Below are 21922 nucleotides of genomic sequence, written 5' to 3' on the forward strand. Positions count from 1 at the left end.
ATCTCTGGCTACCAATCTCGATCCTCCTTGATCTGAGATTGCAAATGCCTTAACAGACCAGGTGCTCGGGAGCAACAGCCGCAGAAGGCCATTGCTTTCACCTCCTGCATGTGAGCTCTCTGGTGGGCCACTGCGAGTAGCAGAGAGCTGGACGAGATGGACTCTGGTCTGATCCAGCTGGCTTGTTCTTATGTTCTTATGTTCTTATTGCGTGTGAACAAGATCTTGGGGTCTGGGTGGACAGTAAGTTAAACATGAGCAGCCAGTGTGATGCAGCGGCAAAAAAGGCTAATGCAATCTTGGAGTATCAACAGAGGCACAACATCCAAATCACAAGATGCCATAGTCCCGCTGTATGCTGCACTTGTCAGGCCTCACCTGGAATATTTTGTGCAGCTCTCAGGGCCTCACTTCAAAAAGTATGCGGACAAAATGGAGTGGGGGCAGAGGAAAGCGACGAGGATAATCCAGGGTCTGGTGGCCAAGCCCAATGAGGAACGGCTGAGGGATTTGGGAATGTGCAGCCTAGAGAAGAGGAGGTCGAGGGGGACACAATTGCTCTCTCTACGTATCTGAAGGGCTGCCACTTAGAGGAGGGCAGAGAGTTGTTCCTGTTGGCAGCAGAGCATAGAACTCTCAATTATAGGTTTCAATGACAGGCAGAAAGGTATCGGCTAAACATTATGAAGAATCTTTTAACAGTAAGACTAACTCAGCAATGGAATTGTCTGTCTAGGTAAGTGGAAAGCGGCCCCTCCCTGGCAATCTTCAAGCAGCAAACACTCAAGTGGACAAACACTCGTCAGGGATGTTCTAGGCCCGTGGTGGCGAACCTTTGGCACTCCAGATGTTATGGACTACAATTCCCATCAGCTCCTGCTGGCCAATATGCCAGGAGGGGCTGATGGGAATTTTAGTCCATGAACATCTGAAGCGCCAGAGTTGAACACCGCTGCTCTAGGCCAGTGGTTCTCAGCCTTCCTAACGCCACGACTCTTTAATACAGTTCCTCATGTTGTGGTGACCCCCAACCATAAAATTGATGTATATCAAATATAAAAAGACTGTTTTCCGATGGTCTTAGGCGACCCCTGTGAAAGGGTCGTTCAACCCCCAAAGGGGTCCCGACCCCCAGGTTGAGAACCACTGCTCTAGGCCAGGGGTGTCAAACTCGCGGCCCTCCAGATGTTCATGAACTACAATTCCCATCAGTCCCTCCCAACATGAGCATTGGCTATACTGGCAAGGGCTGATGGGAATTGTAGTTCATGAACATCTGGAGGGCCGCGAGTTTGACACCTGTGCTCTAGGCTGATCCTGCATTAAGCAGGGGGGTTGGACTACATGGCCTCTATGGCCCCTTCCAACTGTATGATTCTATGAACCTATGAAACTCACTGCTACAAGACTGCATGCCAGCTACTAGGTTAGGTGCCCTTGAACTTATAAAACTCAGTCCTCTGATAGGGGAGTCTTGGGACAGGGCTTTTTCCCATGCTTTTTGATAGGCACAGTGCCAGAGGTTGCGGCTGGAAGCTTCTGCAGGCAAAATTGGGGGGTGCTGAAAGGAACTAAAACAGTGCGAGGAACCAGGAAGGGATTAATGCGCATGTTCAGCGATGACCGTGGTGAACTAGCTTTCTAGTTGCAAGGAGCTCGTTTGGGGAAGAGATAAATCTCGTTCCAGGGGACAGAACGGAGAGGGAACAACTACCTGAACTCGAGTTCCCCCACTCCCCAGCATTGTTGCGGGGGGTGATGGGAAAGTGGGTGGGGCTTGAGGCGTGGGTGGGCTTACCCCCTCACCCCTCTGTCGCCTAGCAACAGGCCCCGGGCCTTGAGCCTGACCCCCGCCTCCCGTCTCCCTTCGTAGCCTCGTACCAGACTCCTCATCTTTCTTGTCGAACTTCTTGATCATGACGGCGGCAGCGGTAGCGGTGGGGGCTCCGGCCGGTCGCTTCGCTCCGCGCTCGCGACCCGAGCAGGAAGTCCCGCCCCCTTCGTCCAGCGGTCTGTCAGCCTCCTGCGCTTCTGTTGGCTGAGAAAGCCGCCACTCAAACTCGGAACGCTCTTCCGCCTCCAACCGCCGGCTGAGACTGCGTAATTTGCATAAACCACGCCCATCGCAGCCTCCAAGTGGCGAAGGCTCTCCCTGCTCAAATTTGCGTCGGCCACGCCAACCTCTCCTCCAAGGGATGAACGCAATCTCTGTGTCGATTTGCATAAGCCACGCCCACCCCGCCGCCAAGTACGGCAGCAGAGCGAAATCTCCCTCGCCTCCAATTTGCGTCGGCCACGCCTCCAATGGAGGGACGAGCTCTCTGTGCTGATTTGCATACGCCCACCTCCAGCCAGTCTCCTAGCTCCGGCAGGAGCGAAAGCGCTCTCCATGTTCTTTTGCATAAACCACGCCCACGCCAAGGGTGGGGCTAAGAGAAGGCAGCGCCGACAACTTTTTAAAGAGACAGTAGCCCCGCTATTCGAAAAGCCACGTGGTCAATTTTCGGCCCTTGGGGTCCTGAGTTCGGATTGTGCACTTTTGCACTCGCTGGGTGCACTTTTGCACTCGGGCCAGGGAGGCTTTTATAGGGGCAATAATAGGATTGCGCTGGAAAAGCCAATGTTAGGGAAAGTGCGAGGCAACAGGAAGGAGACTGATTGACTCAGCCAGAGAAGTCGCAGTTTACCCTAAGCAAGGCTGGAGGACATTAATTCATAGAGTGGCCGTCAGTCGAAAGCGGTTTGAGGGCACATGGCGCACAGCCGAGAACAGCATCCACAGACCCAAGAATGAAGGGCCGTTGTGGGTGTTTTTTAAAACCCCACAAAGCCATTTTCCAAGGAGCAGCCAAAATAACACAAAACTGCAAGCTTCCGAGTTCACCAGAACGCTTCGTCAGAGTGATTTTGTTGGTCAGCGTGATTTTGTTTGTGTGACAATATTGGTTTTGGACTGATGTGGTTTCCTGCAAGCCCTGGCTTTTCTTTGTGGCACCATCACCTCTCCTTTGGGATGCCAACCCCCAGGTGGGAACTGGGGGAAAAAAAACCCCAGAATTACAGCTGATCTGGACTCCAGAGATCAGCCCCCTCTGAGAAAAGGAGCGCTCTGCAGCAAATGGTCCCCAATGTGGCACCTGCCAACACTTTTCCTGGCATTCACCAATTGTTTGTAGGAAGTGGCTGGGGCCGAGTAGGGAATTTTATCAGCCTGGCTTGTGCTTGGCTGTGCGGATTATTTTAAAGGTTGCTTTGGCAGCGGCTGTCACCGCAACACAAGAACCTTCACCATGTTGCCTCCCTGCCTTTGGGAGGGAGAGGCGCTCTTTGGAAGAGGCGCATGACTCATGTGCACCTAGATCTTGGGCAGGAAACGAATGCACGCAGGCGCAGGCTGCCATGCACACCAGTGCACCTCCTGCTAGACTGCTTCAAGTTCTGCGCGCTACTGCTGAGAGGAGGGGCGTAACTGAGGCAAAAATCACCCATTAGTAACCCCCTCTCGGCACCTGCAAATAATTAGCAACCTACTCTCGGGAACCTGTGAGAACCTACTGGATCCCACCTCTGCCTGTAGCTGAGCACTGGACAATCAAACCTTGTCTTGTGGTGTTACCAAGCTGTACAGACATGTGAGCAGAGGATATTTTTATACCAGTATTCACAATTTAAGAAAAAATGTTTTCATGCCCCAAGAGTGTGGTCGTGATCATGGTGTGTGGAGCCAGCATGATGTAGTGGTTAAGAGCAGCTGGACTCCAATCTGGTGAACCGGGTTCAATTCCCTCCTCCTGCACATGAATGGCAGACACATATCCAATGAAATGGATTTGTTTCCCCACTCCTTCAGATGAAACCTGCACTTGAACCAATCGTAATTCTCTCTGAATTCTGTCAGCCCCACCTGCCTCACAAGGTGCTTGTTTGGGGGGGGCGGGGAAGAAGAAGAAGAGTTTGGATTTATATCCCCCCTTTCTCTCCTGTAGGGAGGGAAAGGAGTTTGTATATATTGAGAAATAAACTGTGCTATGACATCCACAAGAAAGAAACCAGAAAACCTAAGAAACAGATATGTTTCGGTGCTGATAATGGTAAAAGCGTTCATCGATAATGTTCTTCCGGCAGTGAAAATTAATGCTTCAGTGCATTCGATGGAAGAAATCAATTCACACTTGGCCAAATATGCGACCATTTCCCAAAGCTGGTGTAGCAAGAGCTAGACTTTTGAATTTGTTGACGCCTCGCATCGGCGTTGTTGTTCAAAGAGAAGTAACGGATGAGTTGCGGAAATCCCGTTTTCACACGTTGATGGTTGATGAAAGTACTGATATTACCTTCCAAAGGCCGTTAACATTGTATGTCAAATTCAAAGCACAAAAATGGCATCTCTTATAAAACCGTGTTAGCTGGTATTTTGAAATTTACTGGCGATTCTATCCCCATGGTGGAGGCAGTAAAGGATTTTTCCACCCACAACAATCTTGACCTTCAAAGGAAAGTGATGTTAATGTCCGATGGAGCACATATTACGCTGGGGGGAAATAACGGAACAACAGTAAAGTAAGCAATCACGTACCTATCAGATCAGCATCGGGTTGGTCAGAGACAAACCTGCAGCCAGGTGGTAAATGGAAGAAAATCCCAATCATGCAAAATTTGGAAACTCTGTTGTGTGTGGTGTATGCAATGTTTAGTAGGTCATCTGGTACCCTGTTTCCCCGAATATAAGACATCCCCGGAAAATAAGACGTAGTAGAGGTTTTGCTGAAGTGCAAAATAGAAGGCATCCCCTGAAAGTAAGACGTAGCAAAGTTTTTGTTTGGAAGCATGCCCGACGAACAGAACACAGAAAAATAAGACATCCCCTGAAAATAAGACGCAGTAGAGGTTTTGCTGAAGTGCGAAATATAAGGCATCCCCCAAAAGTAAGACGTAGCAAAGTTTTTGTTTGGAAGCAGGCCCGACGAACAGAACACAGAAATATAAGACATCCCCTGAAAATAAGACATAGCGCATCTTTGGGAGCAAAAATTAATATAAGACACTGTCTTATTTTCGGGGAAACACAGTAGCTGATGATCCATCAACTCACTGGTGCATGGTGGGACCAGAAGTGCGTTGGGCAAGAAATCTTGTCCTGATGTGTTTCCTCTTTGTGGCGCGCTGTCCTGAGCCAGCCCCTGGGTATGTACCAGGATTCAGAGGACTCTGATGCAGAACCTGACAGCATGGTGCAGCCAGAGCTGGCTGCTCACGAGGAAGACCAGGCAGCAGAGCCGACTCCCGGCCCTCCCCTGCCTGATTACTTGATGGTGGAAGAGACTGCAGATCTCCTAGGGAACCCAGTCATGAGCCAGCTGTACACAGAAGGCGGAGGCAGCTACTGCAGAAGCAAAGGAGAAGTGCTCGTCTTGCAGCAAGATATGGGAAGATAGAAGTGTCTGCATCTTGATGAGGATGATTGAGGGACTGGAGCACCTTCCTTATGAGGAGAGGCTGCAGCGTTTGGAACTCTTTAGTTTGGAGAGGAGACGGCTGAGGGGGGATATGATTGAAGTCTATAAAATTATGCATGGGGTAGAAAATATTGACAGAGAGACATGTTTCTCTCTTTCTCACAATACTAGAACCAGGGGGCATCCATTGAAAATGCTGGGGGGAAGAATTAGGACTAAAAAAAGGAAACACTTCTTCACGCAACGTGTGATTGGTGTTTGGAATATGCTGCCACAGGAGGTTGTGACTGCCACTCCTGGATAGCTTTAAAAAAGGGCTTGGACAGATTTATGGAGAAGTCGATCTATGGCTACCAATCTTGATCCTCCTTGATCTCAGATTGCAAATGCCTTAACATACCAGGTGCTCAGGAGGAGCAGCAGCAGCAGAAGGCCATTGCTTTCACCTCCTGCACGTGAGCTCCCAAAGGCACCTGGTGGGCCACTGCGAGTAGCAGAGAGCTGGACTAGATGGACTCTGGTCTGATCCAGCTGGCTTGTTCTTATGTTCTTATCTGATGAGGATTAACTCCTTGCAGAATCCCAGCCCCGTGGGCCAGAGACGTAGCTCCAAGAGGGCAGGGGTGCACGCGACGCACCGAGTGCGCGCCCCTGTGGAGGTGTGGCAAGAGTGTTCCGGGGACATGGTGGGGGCGTTCCGGGGCAGGACAGGGACGTGGCAGGGGGGGGCGGAGGACTCACCTGTCCACTGGGCGCTTTTCCCTTGCTCCATTCCTGCTGTGGGCAAGGCTGTGTATTTAGAAGAAGAAGAAGAGTTTGGATTTATATCCCCCCTTTCTCTCCTGCAGGAGACTCAAAGGGGCTGACAATCTCCTTGCCCTTCCCCCCTCACAACAATCACCCTGTGAGGTAGGTGGGGCTGAGAGAGCTCCAAGAAGCTGTGACTAGCCCAAGGTCACCCAGCTGGCATGTGTGGGAGTGCCCAGGCTAATCTGAGTTCCCCAGAGAAGCCTCCAGAACTCAAGTGGCAGAGCGAGGAATCAAACCCGGTTCCTCCAGATTATACATGAGCTCTTAACCTCCTACGCCACTGCTGCTCCTTTTGTAAGCCTTGGCTTGAGCTTGGTTCTGCCTGGGTGCAACGAGTTGTGTTATCCGTTGCCTCTGCATGCCTGGCCCATCACTGATTCCCAGCCAGTTTGCCGGATCTCCTGTCTTGCTACCTGTGGACTGACTCTTGACTACACTTTTTCCTGCCGCCTGCCTTGACCCATTGGACTGTCTTCTGACTACGCTGCTGTGTGCTGCCTGTTTGGCCCTGCGGGGCTGGACCTGACCATGCTCTCACAGCATCCCACGCCCTGCCTGCCGGCAGCACGTGCACCAAAAGAGGAGGTTTCATTGTGGATGCTGGACTGGGCCTGGTTTGGCGATGAATGGGGTGGCAGGAATCTGCACTTGGGCCCAGTGAACAATCGGGGAAGGGGATGAATTCCTCCCTCCCCCCTGTATCTCGCAGGCCCCCTGCTTATGAATATCCGATAATACCCACTCATGCAGCTCATGTTAGATGCTGTAATCTGGAATACAGCCAGAAGTCCTACTTTGCTTTGTGCTAAAAAGAGAATTAAGTTTTTGGCCCCCATGGTTGACACGATACTCTTGAAATTGCAGCAGGCAGAATCCGCTGCAAGCCGAGTCACCCCGAGGGCCAAATAGGGCTCTCGGTGCTGTGAACAGGGTTTCAACTGCACGACCAGAGGTGGGATCCAGCAGGTTCTCACCAGTTCCCGAGAGTGGGTTACTAATTATTTGTGTGTGCCGAGAGGGGGTTTCTAACTGGGTCCGCTTTTCCATTAGAAACTCAATTCGGTCCCAAAATCATAAAGTCCTGTTGTTTCCTATGTGGCTGGTTAGCGAAGGTAGAAAACGGGATCATTCTCCTTGTTGGGCTGTTTAAAAAACATGTTTTAGAAATATGGTAAAGTTCCTTGTTTCAGGAAAGTATCCTTCTTTTGATTTCTAGAAACAAAATTAAGTATTTGAAAGTATTAAGTAGTTGACAGGACAGGCAGTCAATTTTCTGTTGGCAGTAGACGATAGGACTTGCTAGAATGAGTTTAAATGATGGACAGAAAGATACCAGCTGGAAATTAGGAACTTTTTTTTTACAGTAAGAGTTTTTTACAGTTAACAGATAAATTATTAATGCCCCGCCCCCGAATACCCGGCCACGCCCCCGTCGTGCCCCGCCCATCCCCATTGGCACTACGCCACTGTTTGAATCCCACCACCTACTAAAATGTTTGGATCCCACCGCTGTGCACGACCAACACACACCTTCCTGTAACCCTAGCAAAAACATGTCACAAAAGAAAAATGTCTTAATTCAACTGTCCGAACAGACCACAGCTAATCCCCACGTACGTCACAACTTTGGGACAAATTTTTATCATCCTTGAGATGAGCACCTTTATTGAAATACAAAGAGCTGAGCAGTGCCGAGGAGCGTTAGACAATACAATACTCAAGTACAAGGTCCCGCTCCCCCCGCTACCATCCACACTAGAGAGTTGCGTCGAGTAGTTCTAAAAAGAATAAGCTAAAGAGCTACGGTGAGTGCATCCTACAAAAGTATGACGTGTTAAAGTTACAAAGACACGGAGGCTAGAGTCCTCGTTTTTTAAAAACATTAGACACAGAACTGCGTGGTTAGTCTCAGGTCTGCTTACATGCATTTTGGGAACAGCCTCAAGAGGTCTAAAATTCCTCTTCGGTATCTTCCTCCTCCCCGTCGCCAGAATCCCTCCCCACTTCTTCGTAATCCTTCTCCAGAGCCGCCATGTCCTCCCGGGCTTCGGAGAATTCCCCCTCCTCCATCCCCTCCCCAACATACCAGTGGACAAAGGCCCGCTTTGCGTACATGAGGTCGAACTTGTGATCCAGACGGGCCCAGGCCTCCGCGATGGCCGTCGTGTTGCTCAGCATGCAGACGGCCCGCTGCACCTTCGCCAGGTCTCCGCCGGGCACCACCGTGGGGGGCTGGTAGTTGATGCCCACCTTGAAGCCGGTCGGACACCAGTCCACAAACTGGATGGACCTCCTGGTTTTAATGGCCGCTATCGCCGCGTTGACATCTTTGGGGACCACGTCGCCTCGGTAGAGCAGGCAGCAAGCCATGTACTTGCCCCGCCGAGGGTCGCATTTCACCATCTGGTTGGAGAACTCGAAGCAAGCGTTGGTGATTTCGGGCACCGAGAGCTGCTCGTGGTAGGCCTTCTCGGCAGAGATGATGGGCGCGTAGGTGGTCAGCGGGAAGTGGATTCTGGGATAGGGCACCAGGTTGGTCTGGAATTCTATCAGGTCGACGTTCAAGGCGCCGTTGAACCGCAGGGAGGCCGTCACAGAAGACACGATCTGGCCGATCAACCTGTTGAGGTTGGTGTAAGTTGGGCGCTCGATGTCCAGGTTCCGGTTGCAGATGTCATAGATGGCCTCGTTGTCCACCATAAAGGAGCAATCCGAATGCTCCAGCGTGGTGTGGGTGGTCAGGATGGAATTGTACGGCTCCACCACTGCGGTGGAGACCTGTGGAGCAGGGTAGACCGAGAACTCCAGCTTGGACTTCTTGCTGTACTCTACGGAGAGCCGCTCCATCAGGAGGGAAGTGAAGCCGGAACCTGTTCCTCCGCCAAAGCTATGGAAGACCAAGAAACCTTGAAGGCCGCTGCACTGGTCAGCCTACAATGATAAGAAGAAGAAGACTTTATTTACAGTCAATGACAGAGGCGTTCCTCCCATTGGGCAAAGTGGGCAGTTGCCCAGGGCGCCACCTTGTGGGGGGCGCCAAAAATGCAGGTGGGATTTTTTTGATTTTTCAGTGTTTTTTCTGTTTTTGGCCTGCAGGGGGTGCAGTTTTTAGGCTAGCAGCACCGAAATTTCAGGGATTTTTCAGGAGACTATCCTAATGATATCACCCAGATTTGGTGAGGTTTGGTTTAGGGAGTCAAGAGTTATGGACTCCCATAGGGAGTGTCCCCATCCCCCATTGTTTCCAATGGGAGCTAATAGGAGATGGGGGCTACACCTTTGAGGGTCCATAACTTTGGACCCCCTGAACCAAACTTCACCAAACCTGGGTGGTATCATCAGTAGGGGCTCATGAAGATACTCTGAAATTTTGGTGCTGCTATCTTAATAATTGCACCCCTGACAGCAGGCACGCCCTAAATTTCCCTAGATTATCCTTTTAAATCCACCCCCTTCCTGCCAATGCTTGTTTTCTTTCTTTCATTCATTTTTTCAATGCCTAATAAAGGTTGTTGTTGTTGTTGGCGGGGCATCAAACTCAGGTTTTGCCCAGGGCTCCAGTTTGCCTAGGTACGCCACTGGTCAATGACCAGATATATTACAAATCTCCAAAATATCTACAACAAGACAAGAATGCAGATCTCTCTCCCTTATTCCAGCACTATCCATCTATATATCATTATACTTTGTAAACACACCAAACGGCATAAAAATACTAAACAAAACAAAAATATCTAAGGGGGATACCATATTCAGATCATTTTTTTCTTTTTCATAATTAATAGACAGAATTTTGCTACCCATTTAGTAATATTCTCCTTCTTATCTTGTAATAGTTTTTCACAACAAACTTTATCAGAACAATATGTCATTTTGTGTAGTAGATGTGACAGGCATTTTTTCCTTGCCTCCTCATAAAGGGGACACTTTAATAACATATGCTCTATAGCCGTGGTGGCGAACCTTTGGCACTCCAGATGTTATGGACTACAATTCCCATCAGCCCCTGGCAGCATGGTCAATTGGCTGATGGGAATTGTAGTCCATAACATCTGGAGTGCCAAAGGTTCGCCACCACTGCTGTATTGCATTGGCCAATTGGCCATGCTGGCAGGGGCTGATGGGAATTGTAGTCCATAACATCTGGAGTGCCAAAGGTTCGCCACCATGGCTCTATAGTTTCTACAGAATTCAGAGAGCAAGAACATAACCTTGCAGCATAAGGTATCTTTTGATATTTCCCTTCTAAGACAGCAGAAGGCAAATGTGCACTTCTTGCGAGTATAAAAGCTGTCCTTAGATCTTTATTATCCAGATAAGTTAAATAAGGAGCAGGGGCAGTGATATATTTCTGTGTATAACATAGAGGACAATCTGAATATCTACAATGATAAAAGAAACTTGGGTTATTGACATTACCTACTTATTGGGTTTTCGAATCCTGCCTTTTATGAAACCAGGGGGGCAGCACACATAGACCTACCCTTCGTCCTTCTATTCCCACCACGACCCTGTTCCCCTGACTTGGATGACCGACTACCCTGGTCTTGTCTGACCCTGGAAACTAAGCAGGGTCAGCATTGGTTAAGGGTTGGGCAACCACCGTTATGTCTGCACACTTGCGTAGCTACGCATGTGTTGCTGGAAATAAAAAAAAAGATAAGCGTCTCTGTGCGAAGGCATGAAAGCAACCCGGATTGTTTCCATGGGCTCCGATCGCTTCCCTCATGGCACGCATATGAGCAAGAAAAAGGAAAATGGGCTCCTTTATAACGACTGCAACCCACTACAGATTTGCTGTGCAGAATCGAGCAGTGAGAAATATGAACATAAGAACGAGCCAGCTGGATCAGACCAGAGTCCATCTAGTCCAGCACTCTGCTACTCGCAGTGGTCCACCAGGTGCCTTTGGGAGCTCACATGCAGGATGTGAAGGCAATGGCCTTCTGCTGCTGCTGCTGCTCCTGAGCACCTGGACTGTTAAGGCATTTGCAAATCAAGGAGGATCAAGATTGGTAGCCATAGATCAACTTCTCTATGAATCTGTCTAAGTCCCCTTTAAAGCAATCCAGGTTAGTGGCCATCACCACCTCCTGTGGCAGCATAGTCCAAACACCAATCACGCATTGTATGAAGAAGTGTTTCCTTTTCTTAGTCCTAATTCTTCCCCCCAGCATTTTCAAGGAATGCCCCCTGGTTTCAGTATTGTGAGAAAGAGAGAAAAATTTCTCTCTGTCCACATTTTCTACCCCAGGCATAATTTTATAGACTTCAATCCTATCCCTCCCTCAGTCGTCTCCTCTCCAAACTAAAGAGTCCCAAACGCTGCAGCCTCTCCTCATAAGGAAGGTGCTCCAATCTTTCAATCATCCTCGTTGCCCATCTCTGCACTTTTTCTATCTCTTCGATATCCTTTTTGAGATGTGGCGACCAGAACTGAACACAGTACTCCAAGTGCGGTCGCACCACAGCTTTATATAAGGACATGACAATCCTTGCAGTTTTATGATCAACTCCTTTCCTAATCATCCCCAGCATAGAGTTCGCCTTTTTCACAGCTGCCATGCATTGAGCATCAAAGTAGTAAATAAGATTCAGGACCAGCAAAAAAGAGGATCGCCACTTGCCATTTTGCGAATCCTGCCCAGGACGGTGTCGATGATCTCTTTCCCGATGGTGTAGTGGCCCCGGGCGTAATTATTGGCCGCATCCTCTTTGCCACTGATGAGCTGCTCAGGGTGAAAGAGGGAGTGGTACGACCCCGTGCGGATTTCGTCTGCAGAGACAAAAAAGAAATAGCCTGCCAACTGGATTTGCCAATCTCCAGGCGGGGCCTGGAGACCTCCCGAAATCACTAGCTGATATCCAGGCAACAGAGATCAGGTCCCCACAAAATCAGTGGCTATAGCCTTTCTCTCCACTGAGTTTCTTCCCCTCTCCAAATCCCGCCCTTCTGAACTCCGCCCTCCCAAATCTCCAGGGATTTATCAGCCCAGAGTTGGCAACCTGAATTCCCCTGGAGAAAATGACAGCTTTGGAGAATAGACTCTATTGCCGGGGTGGCGAACCTTTGGCACTCCAGATGTTATGGACTACAATTCCCATCAGCCCCTGCCAGCATGGCCAATTGGCCAATGCAATAGAGCAGTGGTGGCGAACCTTTGGCACTCCAGATGTTATGGACTACAATTCCCATCAGCCCCTGCCAGCATGGCCAATTGGCCATGCAATAGAGCAGGGGTGGCAAACCTTTGGTACTCCAGATGTAATGGACTACAATTCCCATCAGCCCCTGCCAGCATGGCCAATTGGCCATGCAATAGAGCAGGGGTGGCGAACCTTTGGCACTCCAGATGTTATGGACTACAATTCCCATCAGCCCCTGCCAGCATGGCCAATTGGCCGTGCTGGCAGGGGCTGATGGGAATTGTAGTCCATAACATCTGGAGTGCCAAAGGTTCGCCACCACTGCTATTGAATTGCATCCTTGTTGAGTTCCCTGCCCTCTTCAAACCGCACACTGACAATCTCTGCCCCGAAATCGCCAGAATTTCCTCAACCCTACAATGGAATCGAAGAAAATGAAGGGTTGGTTTTTATATCCTACTTTTCTCAACCTTTAGAAGAGAAGAAGAAGAGATTGGATGTATACTCGCTTTTCTCAACCGTAAGGAGTCTCAAAGCGGCTTACAAACTCCTTCCCCTCCCCACAACAGACACCTTGGGAGGTCGGTGGGGCTGAGAGAGTTCCGAGAGAACTGTGACCAACCCAAGGTCACCCAGCAGGCGCGTAGAAATATAGGAGCAGGGAAACAAATCCGGTCCACCAGATAAGACTCATGCGGCGGAGGGGGGAATCAAACTCGGTTCTCCAGACTGAAGTCCACCACTCTTAATAACGCCACTCTGCAAATGACATTACCAATGACTGTCGGTTCCAGGTCTACGAACACCGCTCTAGGCACGTGCTTCCCCGAGGCCGTCTCGCAGAAGAACGTCTCAAAGGAGGAATCCACTTGCTCAGCTTCCGGGAGGATCTTTTGAGAGCCCTGGTTGCCAGGGATGGTGCCGTCGAACTGGATCCCGTGCTCCAGACAGTACAGCTCCCAGCAGGCATTGCCCATCTGGACCCCTGCTTGGCCAATGTGGATTGACAAACACTCCCTCTGGGGAAAAAGAGAAGAGAGGTCAGGGAACCGGGTGGCCAAGACTTGACCTTCAAGACGAGGCTGTTCAGCAACAGGCCGTTTATTTATTGGTTTGCAAAATAAATAAATCCTGTCTTTCTACCCTGACAAGGGCCATCGCCAAGGACCACTTAAAACATATTTATGTATTTGAATTTTTACCCCGCCCGTCCCCGAGGGGCTCAGGGCGGCCATATAGCAAGATAAAACACAATTAAAAACAACAACGGAAACCTTAAAACATTGTAAAAGCACCTGCTACAATAACCACAAGCAAGACAGCTCAAACAATCAAGATGGCAGCGTAACTCAAATATCCCCTGGGGGCGTGGGATCCAAACATTTTAGAAACAGGTTCCCATGGGGGTGGGATTCAAACAGTGGCGCAGCGCCAATGGGGCGGGGTGGGGCACGACGGGGGCGGGGCGTTAATAATTTCTCTGTTACTGTAAAAAACTCTCACTGTAAACAAAAAGTTCCTAATTTCCAGCTGGTATCTTTCTGTCCATCATTTAAACTCATTATAGCAAGTCCTATTGTCTCCTGCCAACAGAAACAACTACTTCTCCTCTAATTGACTGCCTGTCAAATACTTAATACTTTCAAATACTTGATTTTGTTCCTAGAAATCAAAAGAAGGATACTTTCCTTAAACGAGGAACTTTACCATATTACTAAAACATGTTTTTGAAACAGCCCAACAGGGAGAATCATCCCGTTTTCTACCTTCGCTAACCAGCCACATAGGAAACAACAGGACTTCATGATTTTTGGACCTAATGGAATTTCTAACGGAAAAGCAGACCCAGTTAGTAACCCCCTCTCGGCACACACAAAGACCTTCCCTGATAAGAACCTCAGAAGACCCCTGATGGACCAGAGGTGGGATCCAGCAGGTTCTCACCAGACCAGGGAGGGTCCATCTAGTCCAGCATCCTGCCTCACACAGTAGCCAACCAGTTCCTCAGGAGACCCAACAACAGGGCACAGAGGCCAAGGCCTGTCCCTGATAGGAACATAAGAGGAGCCCTGATGGACCAGACCAGTGAGGGTCCATGTAGTCCACTATCCTATCTCACCCAGTGCCTCTGGAAGGTCAATAACAAGGCATTTGGTTGGCCTCCTTGGAAACCATCTCTACAGATGGTTTGGGGGTGGTGGTGGTGGAGTGGGGATTGGGGTTATTTCAGTGGTGGGATCCAAAAATGTTAGTAACAGGCTCCCATGGTGGTGGGATTCAAACTGTGGCGTAGCGCCAATGGAGCTGGGCGGGGCATTCCGGGGGCAGGGCATTCCTAGGCGGGGCTGTGGCAAGGACGCAGCCGCTGCGCCGGTCCTGGGGCGGGAAACGAATGCACGCAGGCGCAGGCTGCCACGCACGCCGGTGCACCTCCTGCTAGACTGCTTCAAGTTCTGCGCGCTACTGCTGAGACAAAGTTCTCTGAGGCAAAAATCACGTGGCAAAATCACCCATTAGTAACCCCCTCTCGGCACACACAAACAATGAGTAACCTACTCTCGGGAACCTGTGAGAACCTGCTGGATCCCACCTCTGGGTTATTTGTCTTTTTTAATTACTATATCTTATTTACGATGTGTTATTGAGTTTTTTATAGTTGTTTTTAACCTGGGTAAGCCCCCTAGAGACGGTCGTATGAGGCGGGGTATTAATTTTTATAAATAAATACATCTCCTCCCCCCCCCCCCCCCCCCAGTGTTGCCTCCTGGCACTGAGATTCAGAGCTCGGCTGCCTCTAAAAATGGAAGTCCCCTTTAGTAGCCACGGCTGGTAGCCGCAGATGGACTTCCTCTCTGGCAATCTGTTGAATTCCCCCTTACAAAGCTGCCTAACCCCTTTGCAGCTGTTGATCCGGCCAGGCGTCCTTCTGGGGGCAGCCTTTTATCATTTCATTCGCCCAAGCGTGGTTTAAGAAGCCCCCCCTTCCAAATGTGGGAAAGGGGGCAGCTGCGTTTGTCGGAAGGCCTCCACGGTCCTCCCAGAGCCGGCCCCCGAGAGAGAGACCCCCTCGGTACGAGGCGTAAACACCTCAAACTGCCGGACATATTTGAGATTCCACAACTCTGACATGGGCATTTGGAAGAAACTTCTCGCCCTGCCCCGAGTTGGGAAGCTGGTCGGATTTCTTCAGCCCTGGATTCTTTCCTGGGTCTTCCAACCACGTGCTTCTGCTGGAAGGCAGGACTGGGTCAGAACGTGGACCCAGCCTAACCTTGCCAACATCCAGGCGGGGCCAGGAGAACTCCAGAGAAGAAGAAGAAGAGTTTGGAGTCTCAAAGGGGCTGACAATCTCCTTGCCCTTCCCCCCTCACAACAAACACCCTGTGAGGTGGGTGGGGCTGAGAGAGCTCCGAGAAGCTGTGACTAGCCCAAGGTCACCCAGCTGGCGTGTGTGGAAGTGCCCAGGCTAATCTGAATCCCCCAGATAAGCCTCCACAGCTCAGGCGGCAGAGCTGGGAATCAAACCCGGTTCCTCCAGATTAGATACGCGAGCTCTTAACCTCCTACGCCACTGCATATGACCGATAATTTCCCTTGGAGGAAATGGCTGCTTTGGAGGGCGGGTTTTATGTCGTTAGAGTCCACTGACGCCCCTCCCCTCCTCGAGCCCCACCCTACCCCAACTTTACTCCCCCCCAAATCTCCTGACACCTCCCAACACGAATCAACTATCACAGTGATGGCGAACCTTTTCGAGACCGAGTGCCCAAATTGCAACCCCAAACCCACTTATTTATCGCAAAGTGCCGACACGGCAATTTAACCTGAATGCTGAGGTTTTCGTTTAGAAAAACGGTTGGCTCCGAGGCGTGCGTTACTCGGGAGCAAGCTTGGCGGTAGTCGGTGGCTTTGCTTTGAAGCAACCGTGAAACGCTGCCAACGGGTGAATCACGACCCAAGCAGGGTTTACTCAGAAGCAAGCCCCATTGCCATCAACCGAGCTTACTCCCAGATAAAGGATCACGCTTTAGTTCTTCCCATGAAAATCAGTGGAGTTTAACAGCGCTTAACAGGGTTACCTACACTGCTTCCCCAAAACTAGGTCTTAGGTTTAATGCTAATAATCAAGCCCAGCGGCCCAGGCCAGCCTAGATGTGTGTGGGGGGGGGGGCACTCTGTTTGCGTGTGCCCACAGAGAGGGCTCTGAGTGCCACCTCTGGCACCCGTGCCATAGGTTCGCCACCACTGAACTATCACAATTACAGGGGCCAGTGCAGTTCGGGACATACACATTTTGAATGTACGGATATTATACCCCAGGAAAAGAATAGGCTTGCTAAAACCTGGGTGAAATAACAACTCACCCGGAAGTGTTATTGCCTATTGTGTATTTTTTTTTGTAAAGGCAGTTGACCTAATATACCGTTTTCTTGTACGTGTTTAGTTATTGTGAAGGCATCTGTATATGCCAGAGTGGGAAATGGAAATGCTATAATTATATCACCTTTCTATTTGGTACTATATACCAGTGATGGTGAACCTTTTCGAGGCCGAGTGCCCAAACTGCAATCCAAAACCCACTTATTTATCGTAAAGTGCCAACAGGGCAATTTAACCTGAATGCTGAGGTTTTAGTTTAGAAATATGGTTGGCTCCAAGGCACACATTACTTGGGAGTAAGCTTGGTGGTAGTCGGTGGCTTTGCTTTGAAGCAACCGTGCAACGCTTCGAACGGGTGAATCACGACCCTAGGAGGGTTTAGAAGCAAGCCCCATTGCCAGCAACCGAGCTTACTCCCAGATAAAGGATCACACTTTAGTTCTTCCCATGAAAATCAGTGGGGTTTATCAGCACTTAACAGGGTTACCTACACGTCGTGCCCAGCGGCCCAGGCCAGCCTAGATGTGTGTGTTGGGGAAACGATTTTCCAGGGGGGCCCCCATGTGACGAACTCTGCCCATGCATGCCCACAGAGAGGGCTCTGAGTGCCACCTCTGGCACTCGTGCCATAGGTTCGCCACCACTGCTATATACCAATGAGCAGAAGGAAGAAGTAGTTTTGTAATATTATACTACGATGGAATGTAGCGTGTTACTGGGGCTGGTTTTGAAACGTGTACTTGCTGTATTAATTTGAGATTTGTCGTGTTTTAATTTCTGTCTTTTTTTTCTTTTCTTTTAAGGCCAATAAAGGCCTAATAAAAAGTAGTAGTAGTAGTTTTGGAATTTGTTTCTTGAATCTGTGGGATGTTTTCATCCTTCAGTCTTGAGGGGCAGAGAGGTGGGATTATTTCCCAACGTGAAGCTAGCAACCGAAGCCCAACTGGGTCACCACAGGGACATCCCCTCAGGTCCCCCGTTGCAGGCTGGGAAATTCCTGGAGATTTGGGGAAGTCTGTGGAGGATGGGGCCGAGGAGTTTGGAGGGACCCTGGACAAGGTATAAGGCCATACAGTTCAGCCTCCAAAACATTTATTTTTCTCCAAGATAACTAATCTCTATAGCAGTGGTGGCGAACCTTTTCAAGACCGAGTGCCCAAACTGCAACCCAAAACCCACTTATTTATCGCAAAGTGCCAACATGACAATTGAACCTGAATACTGAGGTATTAGTATAGAAAAACGGTTGGCTCCAAGGCGCGCGTTACTCGGGAGTAAGATTGGTGGTAGTCGGTGGCTTTGCTTTGAAGCAACTGCAACGCTTCGAACGGGTGAATCACAACCCTAGGAGGGTTTACTCAGAAGCAAGCCCCATTGCCAGCAACCGAGCTTACTCCCAGGTAAAGGATCACGCTTTAGTTCTTCCCATGAAAATCAGTAGGGTTTAACAGCACTTAACAGGGTTACCTACACTGCTTCCCCAAAACTAGGTCTTAGGTTTAATGCTAATAATCTCCGTGAAATAATTACACTATTATCACATGACAAACTCTGTGCACGTGTGCCCACAGAGAGGGCTCTGAGTGCCACCTCTGGCACCCGTGCCATAGGTTCGCCACCACTGCTCTATAGCCTGGAGGTCAGTTGAAATTCCATGAGATCTGCACTTGGAGGCAGAGGCGTACCGCCCTAGGGACATGGGGACACCCATGTCTCTGGGCGCACACCTTTTGGTCACGTGGGGGTGCTGGGCACCTCCTCATGACCAAACGGTGTGCGCCTCAGCTGCACGCCCCAAGCCCCAAGCCACGCCCCCCGAGCGCGGGGGTGTGGGGGCACCCGGATAAGGAGTTGTCTCCGGGCGCCGCCACCCCTCCCCGGGCACCGCCACCCTTTCCTCTGCCTGGAAACTGGCAACCTGGCTTCTCCTGGCAAATAAACGGACAATCTATCTGATCGAAATCTGCATAATGGACACAAAGAGAAAAATAAAGAAATTCTTAGGAAATTTTAAACAAACATGTATTAAATGTTGAAACAAATATAACAGAACTACCACTACTGTTGCACTCTGGCTATAACTAATATTTCAAATGCATATATCCATATACATGAATTTATTTCAATTTATTTTTGACAACTATAACAAATAGATTCAGGGTCATCCGTATTAATTCAGGTAAGTATTTAGTTCATACTCTCCCATCAGTTCAACATCCTTAAGGTAAGTAGTCAATCAATGTGAAAACATGTATATACATAAATATATTCAGTCCATCTTGGTTCATCAATATTTTATATGAATCCACTCAGGTAAGTATTCTGTACGTATTCAATGATAAGTCCAAAATTGTGCACAGGCATAAGTCCAAATTCTTTTAAACACAAGGAGGAAAACGCATTGATTGACTACTTACCTTAAGGATGTTGAACTAAATACTTACCTGAATTAATACGGATGACCCTGAATCTATTTGTTATAGTTGTCAAAAATAAGTTGAAATAAATTCATGTATACAGATATACGCATTTGAAATATTAGTTATAGCCAGAGTGCAACAGTAGTGGTAGTTCTATTATTATTAATATTTACTATTGCACCCCCTTTTCTTATGAGAAACAAATATAACGACAACCCCCAACAGTCTAGGTATGTGATCCAACAGTTAGAATCCTAACAGCAACTTTGGCAAGTTTATGTTTTGGTCCTTCTCCATCTATGACACATGTCTATGAAGAAATAGACATGAAGAAATTGACGTTACAGGAGTTGGTAACTTATACCACAACGTGTTCCCCTGTTGGATTTCTGACTACAGCTTTTGAAGATATTTTCTGGAGTCCCCCTCCATGATAAAAGAAAAAAAAACCCTTTTAATTGCTTCAAATAAAAGTGGATTACTTTATGAGTGGAGCTGGACATCAAAACTATACATTATACTCACCTGTTGGATTTCTGACTGTATTTTATTAGTTTAAAATATGTTTCGATGTACTTACTTGTTTGGTTAGTTGATTAACTGATACTCACTTCGTTGTGTTAGATCACACACCTATTCTATCGGGGATTGTCGTTATATTTGTTTCCACATTTAATGCACGTTCATTTAAAATGGCTTTAAAATGTCATGGGTTTCTCTTTGTGTCAATTATGCAGGTTTCGATCAGCTAGATCAGGGGTCTGCAACCTGCGGTTCTCCAGATGTCCATGGACTACAATTCCCATTGGCCATGCTGGCAGGGGCTGATGGGATTTGTCGCCCATGAACATCTGGAGAGCCGCAGGTTGCAGACCCCTGAGCTAGATCGTCCTTTGATTGCCAGTGTTTTGTTCTGATCTTTTTTTCTATTTGGTTGAACCAGGCCTCTCCCCAAGAACAAGCCACGAGGATGAGCCACCCCTTGAAGCATCTGTCCATCCGATCCGGCTGCCACGGCTCCCCATCCGCCAGGCCACGGCCCTAAAGTTGCTGGAGTCACTCAGCTGACATTCCTTCCCGGGCGAAGCAAGGAAAGCGGAGCATCGGTGCTCTCTCAACAGCCTGCCCAACTCCACCACCTGCTTCCCCACAACAGGCGTGTGGTATTCGAACAGCCACAAAAAAATAGAGCTTGTGGCAAAACGGGAGGGCCAGCCCAGAATGGCAGATGCCAAAACCGCCTCCTCGCACGTGGAGCTTTTCCCTACAGAAAAAGAAATTCTGCTGTTATGACCATACAGAGTCATTTCGCACTCGGGCCGCAGCACGGTTCGAACACACCTTGGCGGCTTTTCCTATTCAAACTTCCCTACAAATAGGCAACTGTCCAATGTGACAACTTTTGAACAATGGAGCCTTTGGAGCGCAAGTTTGCAAAGAACCAAACTCACCATTTAGAAATCCAGTCTGAGTGACGCTTCTACTACATCGCTTCCACTAGCTTGCCAGGGCCTCCTTGTGAGTAAGCCAGCCACTCAACTTAGAATAATATATTCGGCATTCGAATTTTTTTAGTTTGGCTTTTATCCCCCTCGGAGAATTTGGCTCAATTAAACCTCTTAACAGAACTCCGGGGCTTATAGTTAGCTGGAGAGTTTCCCAGAAGTTACAGAGAAGGCAACTTTCAGCTTGTTTGAAATCTTAAAACATTTGCTTGCAGGGAAAAAAATAATAATAATTTTTTTTAAAAAAAAAGAGGAACAAACACAGCTCCATTCTTTCCGAATATCAACTCTTGGGATTGTTGCTAGACAAAGGCAACATGGCAGTTTCCTCTTACACAGGGGGAGCGAAAGAGAGAGAAAATCTGGAGAAACAGAATACCTTCCTGCCCCATAACTTTTATAACTGGAGTATGGAACAATGCAGGCAAAAGGGCAGGGCAGAGAAGGAGATTTGGACTTTGAACAATCACATTTTTCCCCTCTTGGGGATTGCGGGGGACCGAACAAGGGGAGCTTTAGCTGTCAGAAACCAGACTCAGAACTTTGCAAGCAGATCGGTTCGGTCACTGGGTGGAAAGAGAGGCCGGGAGGGACAGAAAGACCCCCAAAACGCAACAACAGTCTGCTTTTGACCTTATAAGGCACAAACCCCCTATCTTCCCCCCAACCACACATTCATCCACAACTTCTGCCACAAAGTTAACTCAAAATGACTTTACACTTCCTCTGAGCTCTGCGACAGCTGCCCTAGAACTCGCAACACCCCGCAAAAAGTCTGAGCCGTGCATCCGCTTACCATTGTGACCAGCCTGCAGCTCTGCTGAGATTCCAGCAATACACAGCTGCTTCGCCTGCTCCCAGCAAATTTATAACCCAGAAAGCACTGACTCCACCTGAAGATGAAGGGCTCTGCTCATTTAAAGCCACAGAGACGCTTTTTGAAAGCTGCCAGGGAAAATGTATTGTCGAAGCCGGATTCTGCTGGTTGTTGTGGGCTTTCCAGGCTGTGTGGCCGTGGTCTGGTCGATCTCGTTCCTAACATTTCGCCTGCATCTGTGGCTGGCAGCAGATGCAGGCAAAATGCGGGCTTTCCAGGCTGTGTGGCCGTGGTCTGGTCGATCTCGTTCCTAACATTTCGCCTGCATCTGTGGCTGGCAGCAGATGCAGGCAAAATCTGAGCTTTCCAGGCTGTGTACGGCGTGAG

At 49.0% G+C, this 21922-nt stretch overlaps 2 protein-coding genes across 2 annotated transcripts in view; both read right to left on the bottom strand.

Annotated features, from left to right (window-relative positions):
* Positions 1-2062, bottom strand: part of COPG2 (COPI coat complex subunit gamma 2) — a 42809-nt gene extending 40747 nt beyond the window's left edge. The window contains 1 exon segment of the mRNA XM_048500794.1: positions 1882-2062. Coding sequence (XP_048356751.1) covers positions 1882-1918 — 37 coding nt within the window. The 5' untranslated portion in view covers positions 1919-2062.
* Positions 2063-7902: 5840 nt separating this feature from the next.
* On the bottom strand, positions 7903-21622 carry LOC125434843 (tubulin alpha-3 chain). Its single transcript, XM_048500624.1, has 4 exons — positions 21515-21622; positions 13189-13432; positions 11894-12042; positions 7903-9197 (listed from the first exon to the last, which is right to left on the bottom strand). Exons 1-4 carry the CDS (start codon positions 21515-21517, stop codon positions 8217-8219), a joined length of 1377 nt encoding a protein of 458 aa, XP_048356581.1. The 5' UTR covers positions 21518-21622; the 3' UTR covers positions 7903-8216.
* Between the last annotated feature and the right edge of the window lie 300 nt (positions 21623-21922).

This window comes from Sphaerodactylus townsendi, linkage group LG06 (assembly GCF_021028975.2).
Source record: "Sphaerodactylus townsendi isolate TG3544 linkage group LG06, MPM_Stown_v2.3, whole genome shotgun sequence".
NCBI lineage: Eukaryota > Metazoa > Chordata > Lepidosauria > Squamata > Sphaerodactylidae > Sphaerodactylus > Sphaerodactylus townsendi.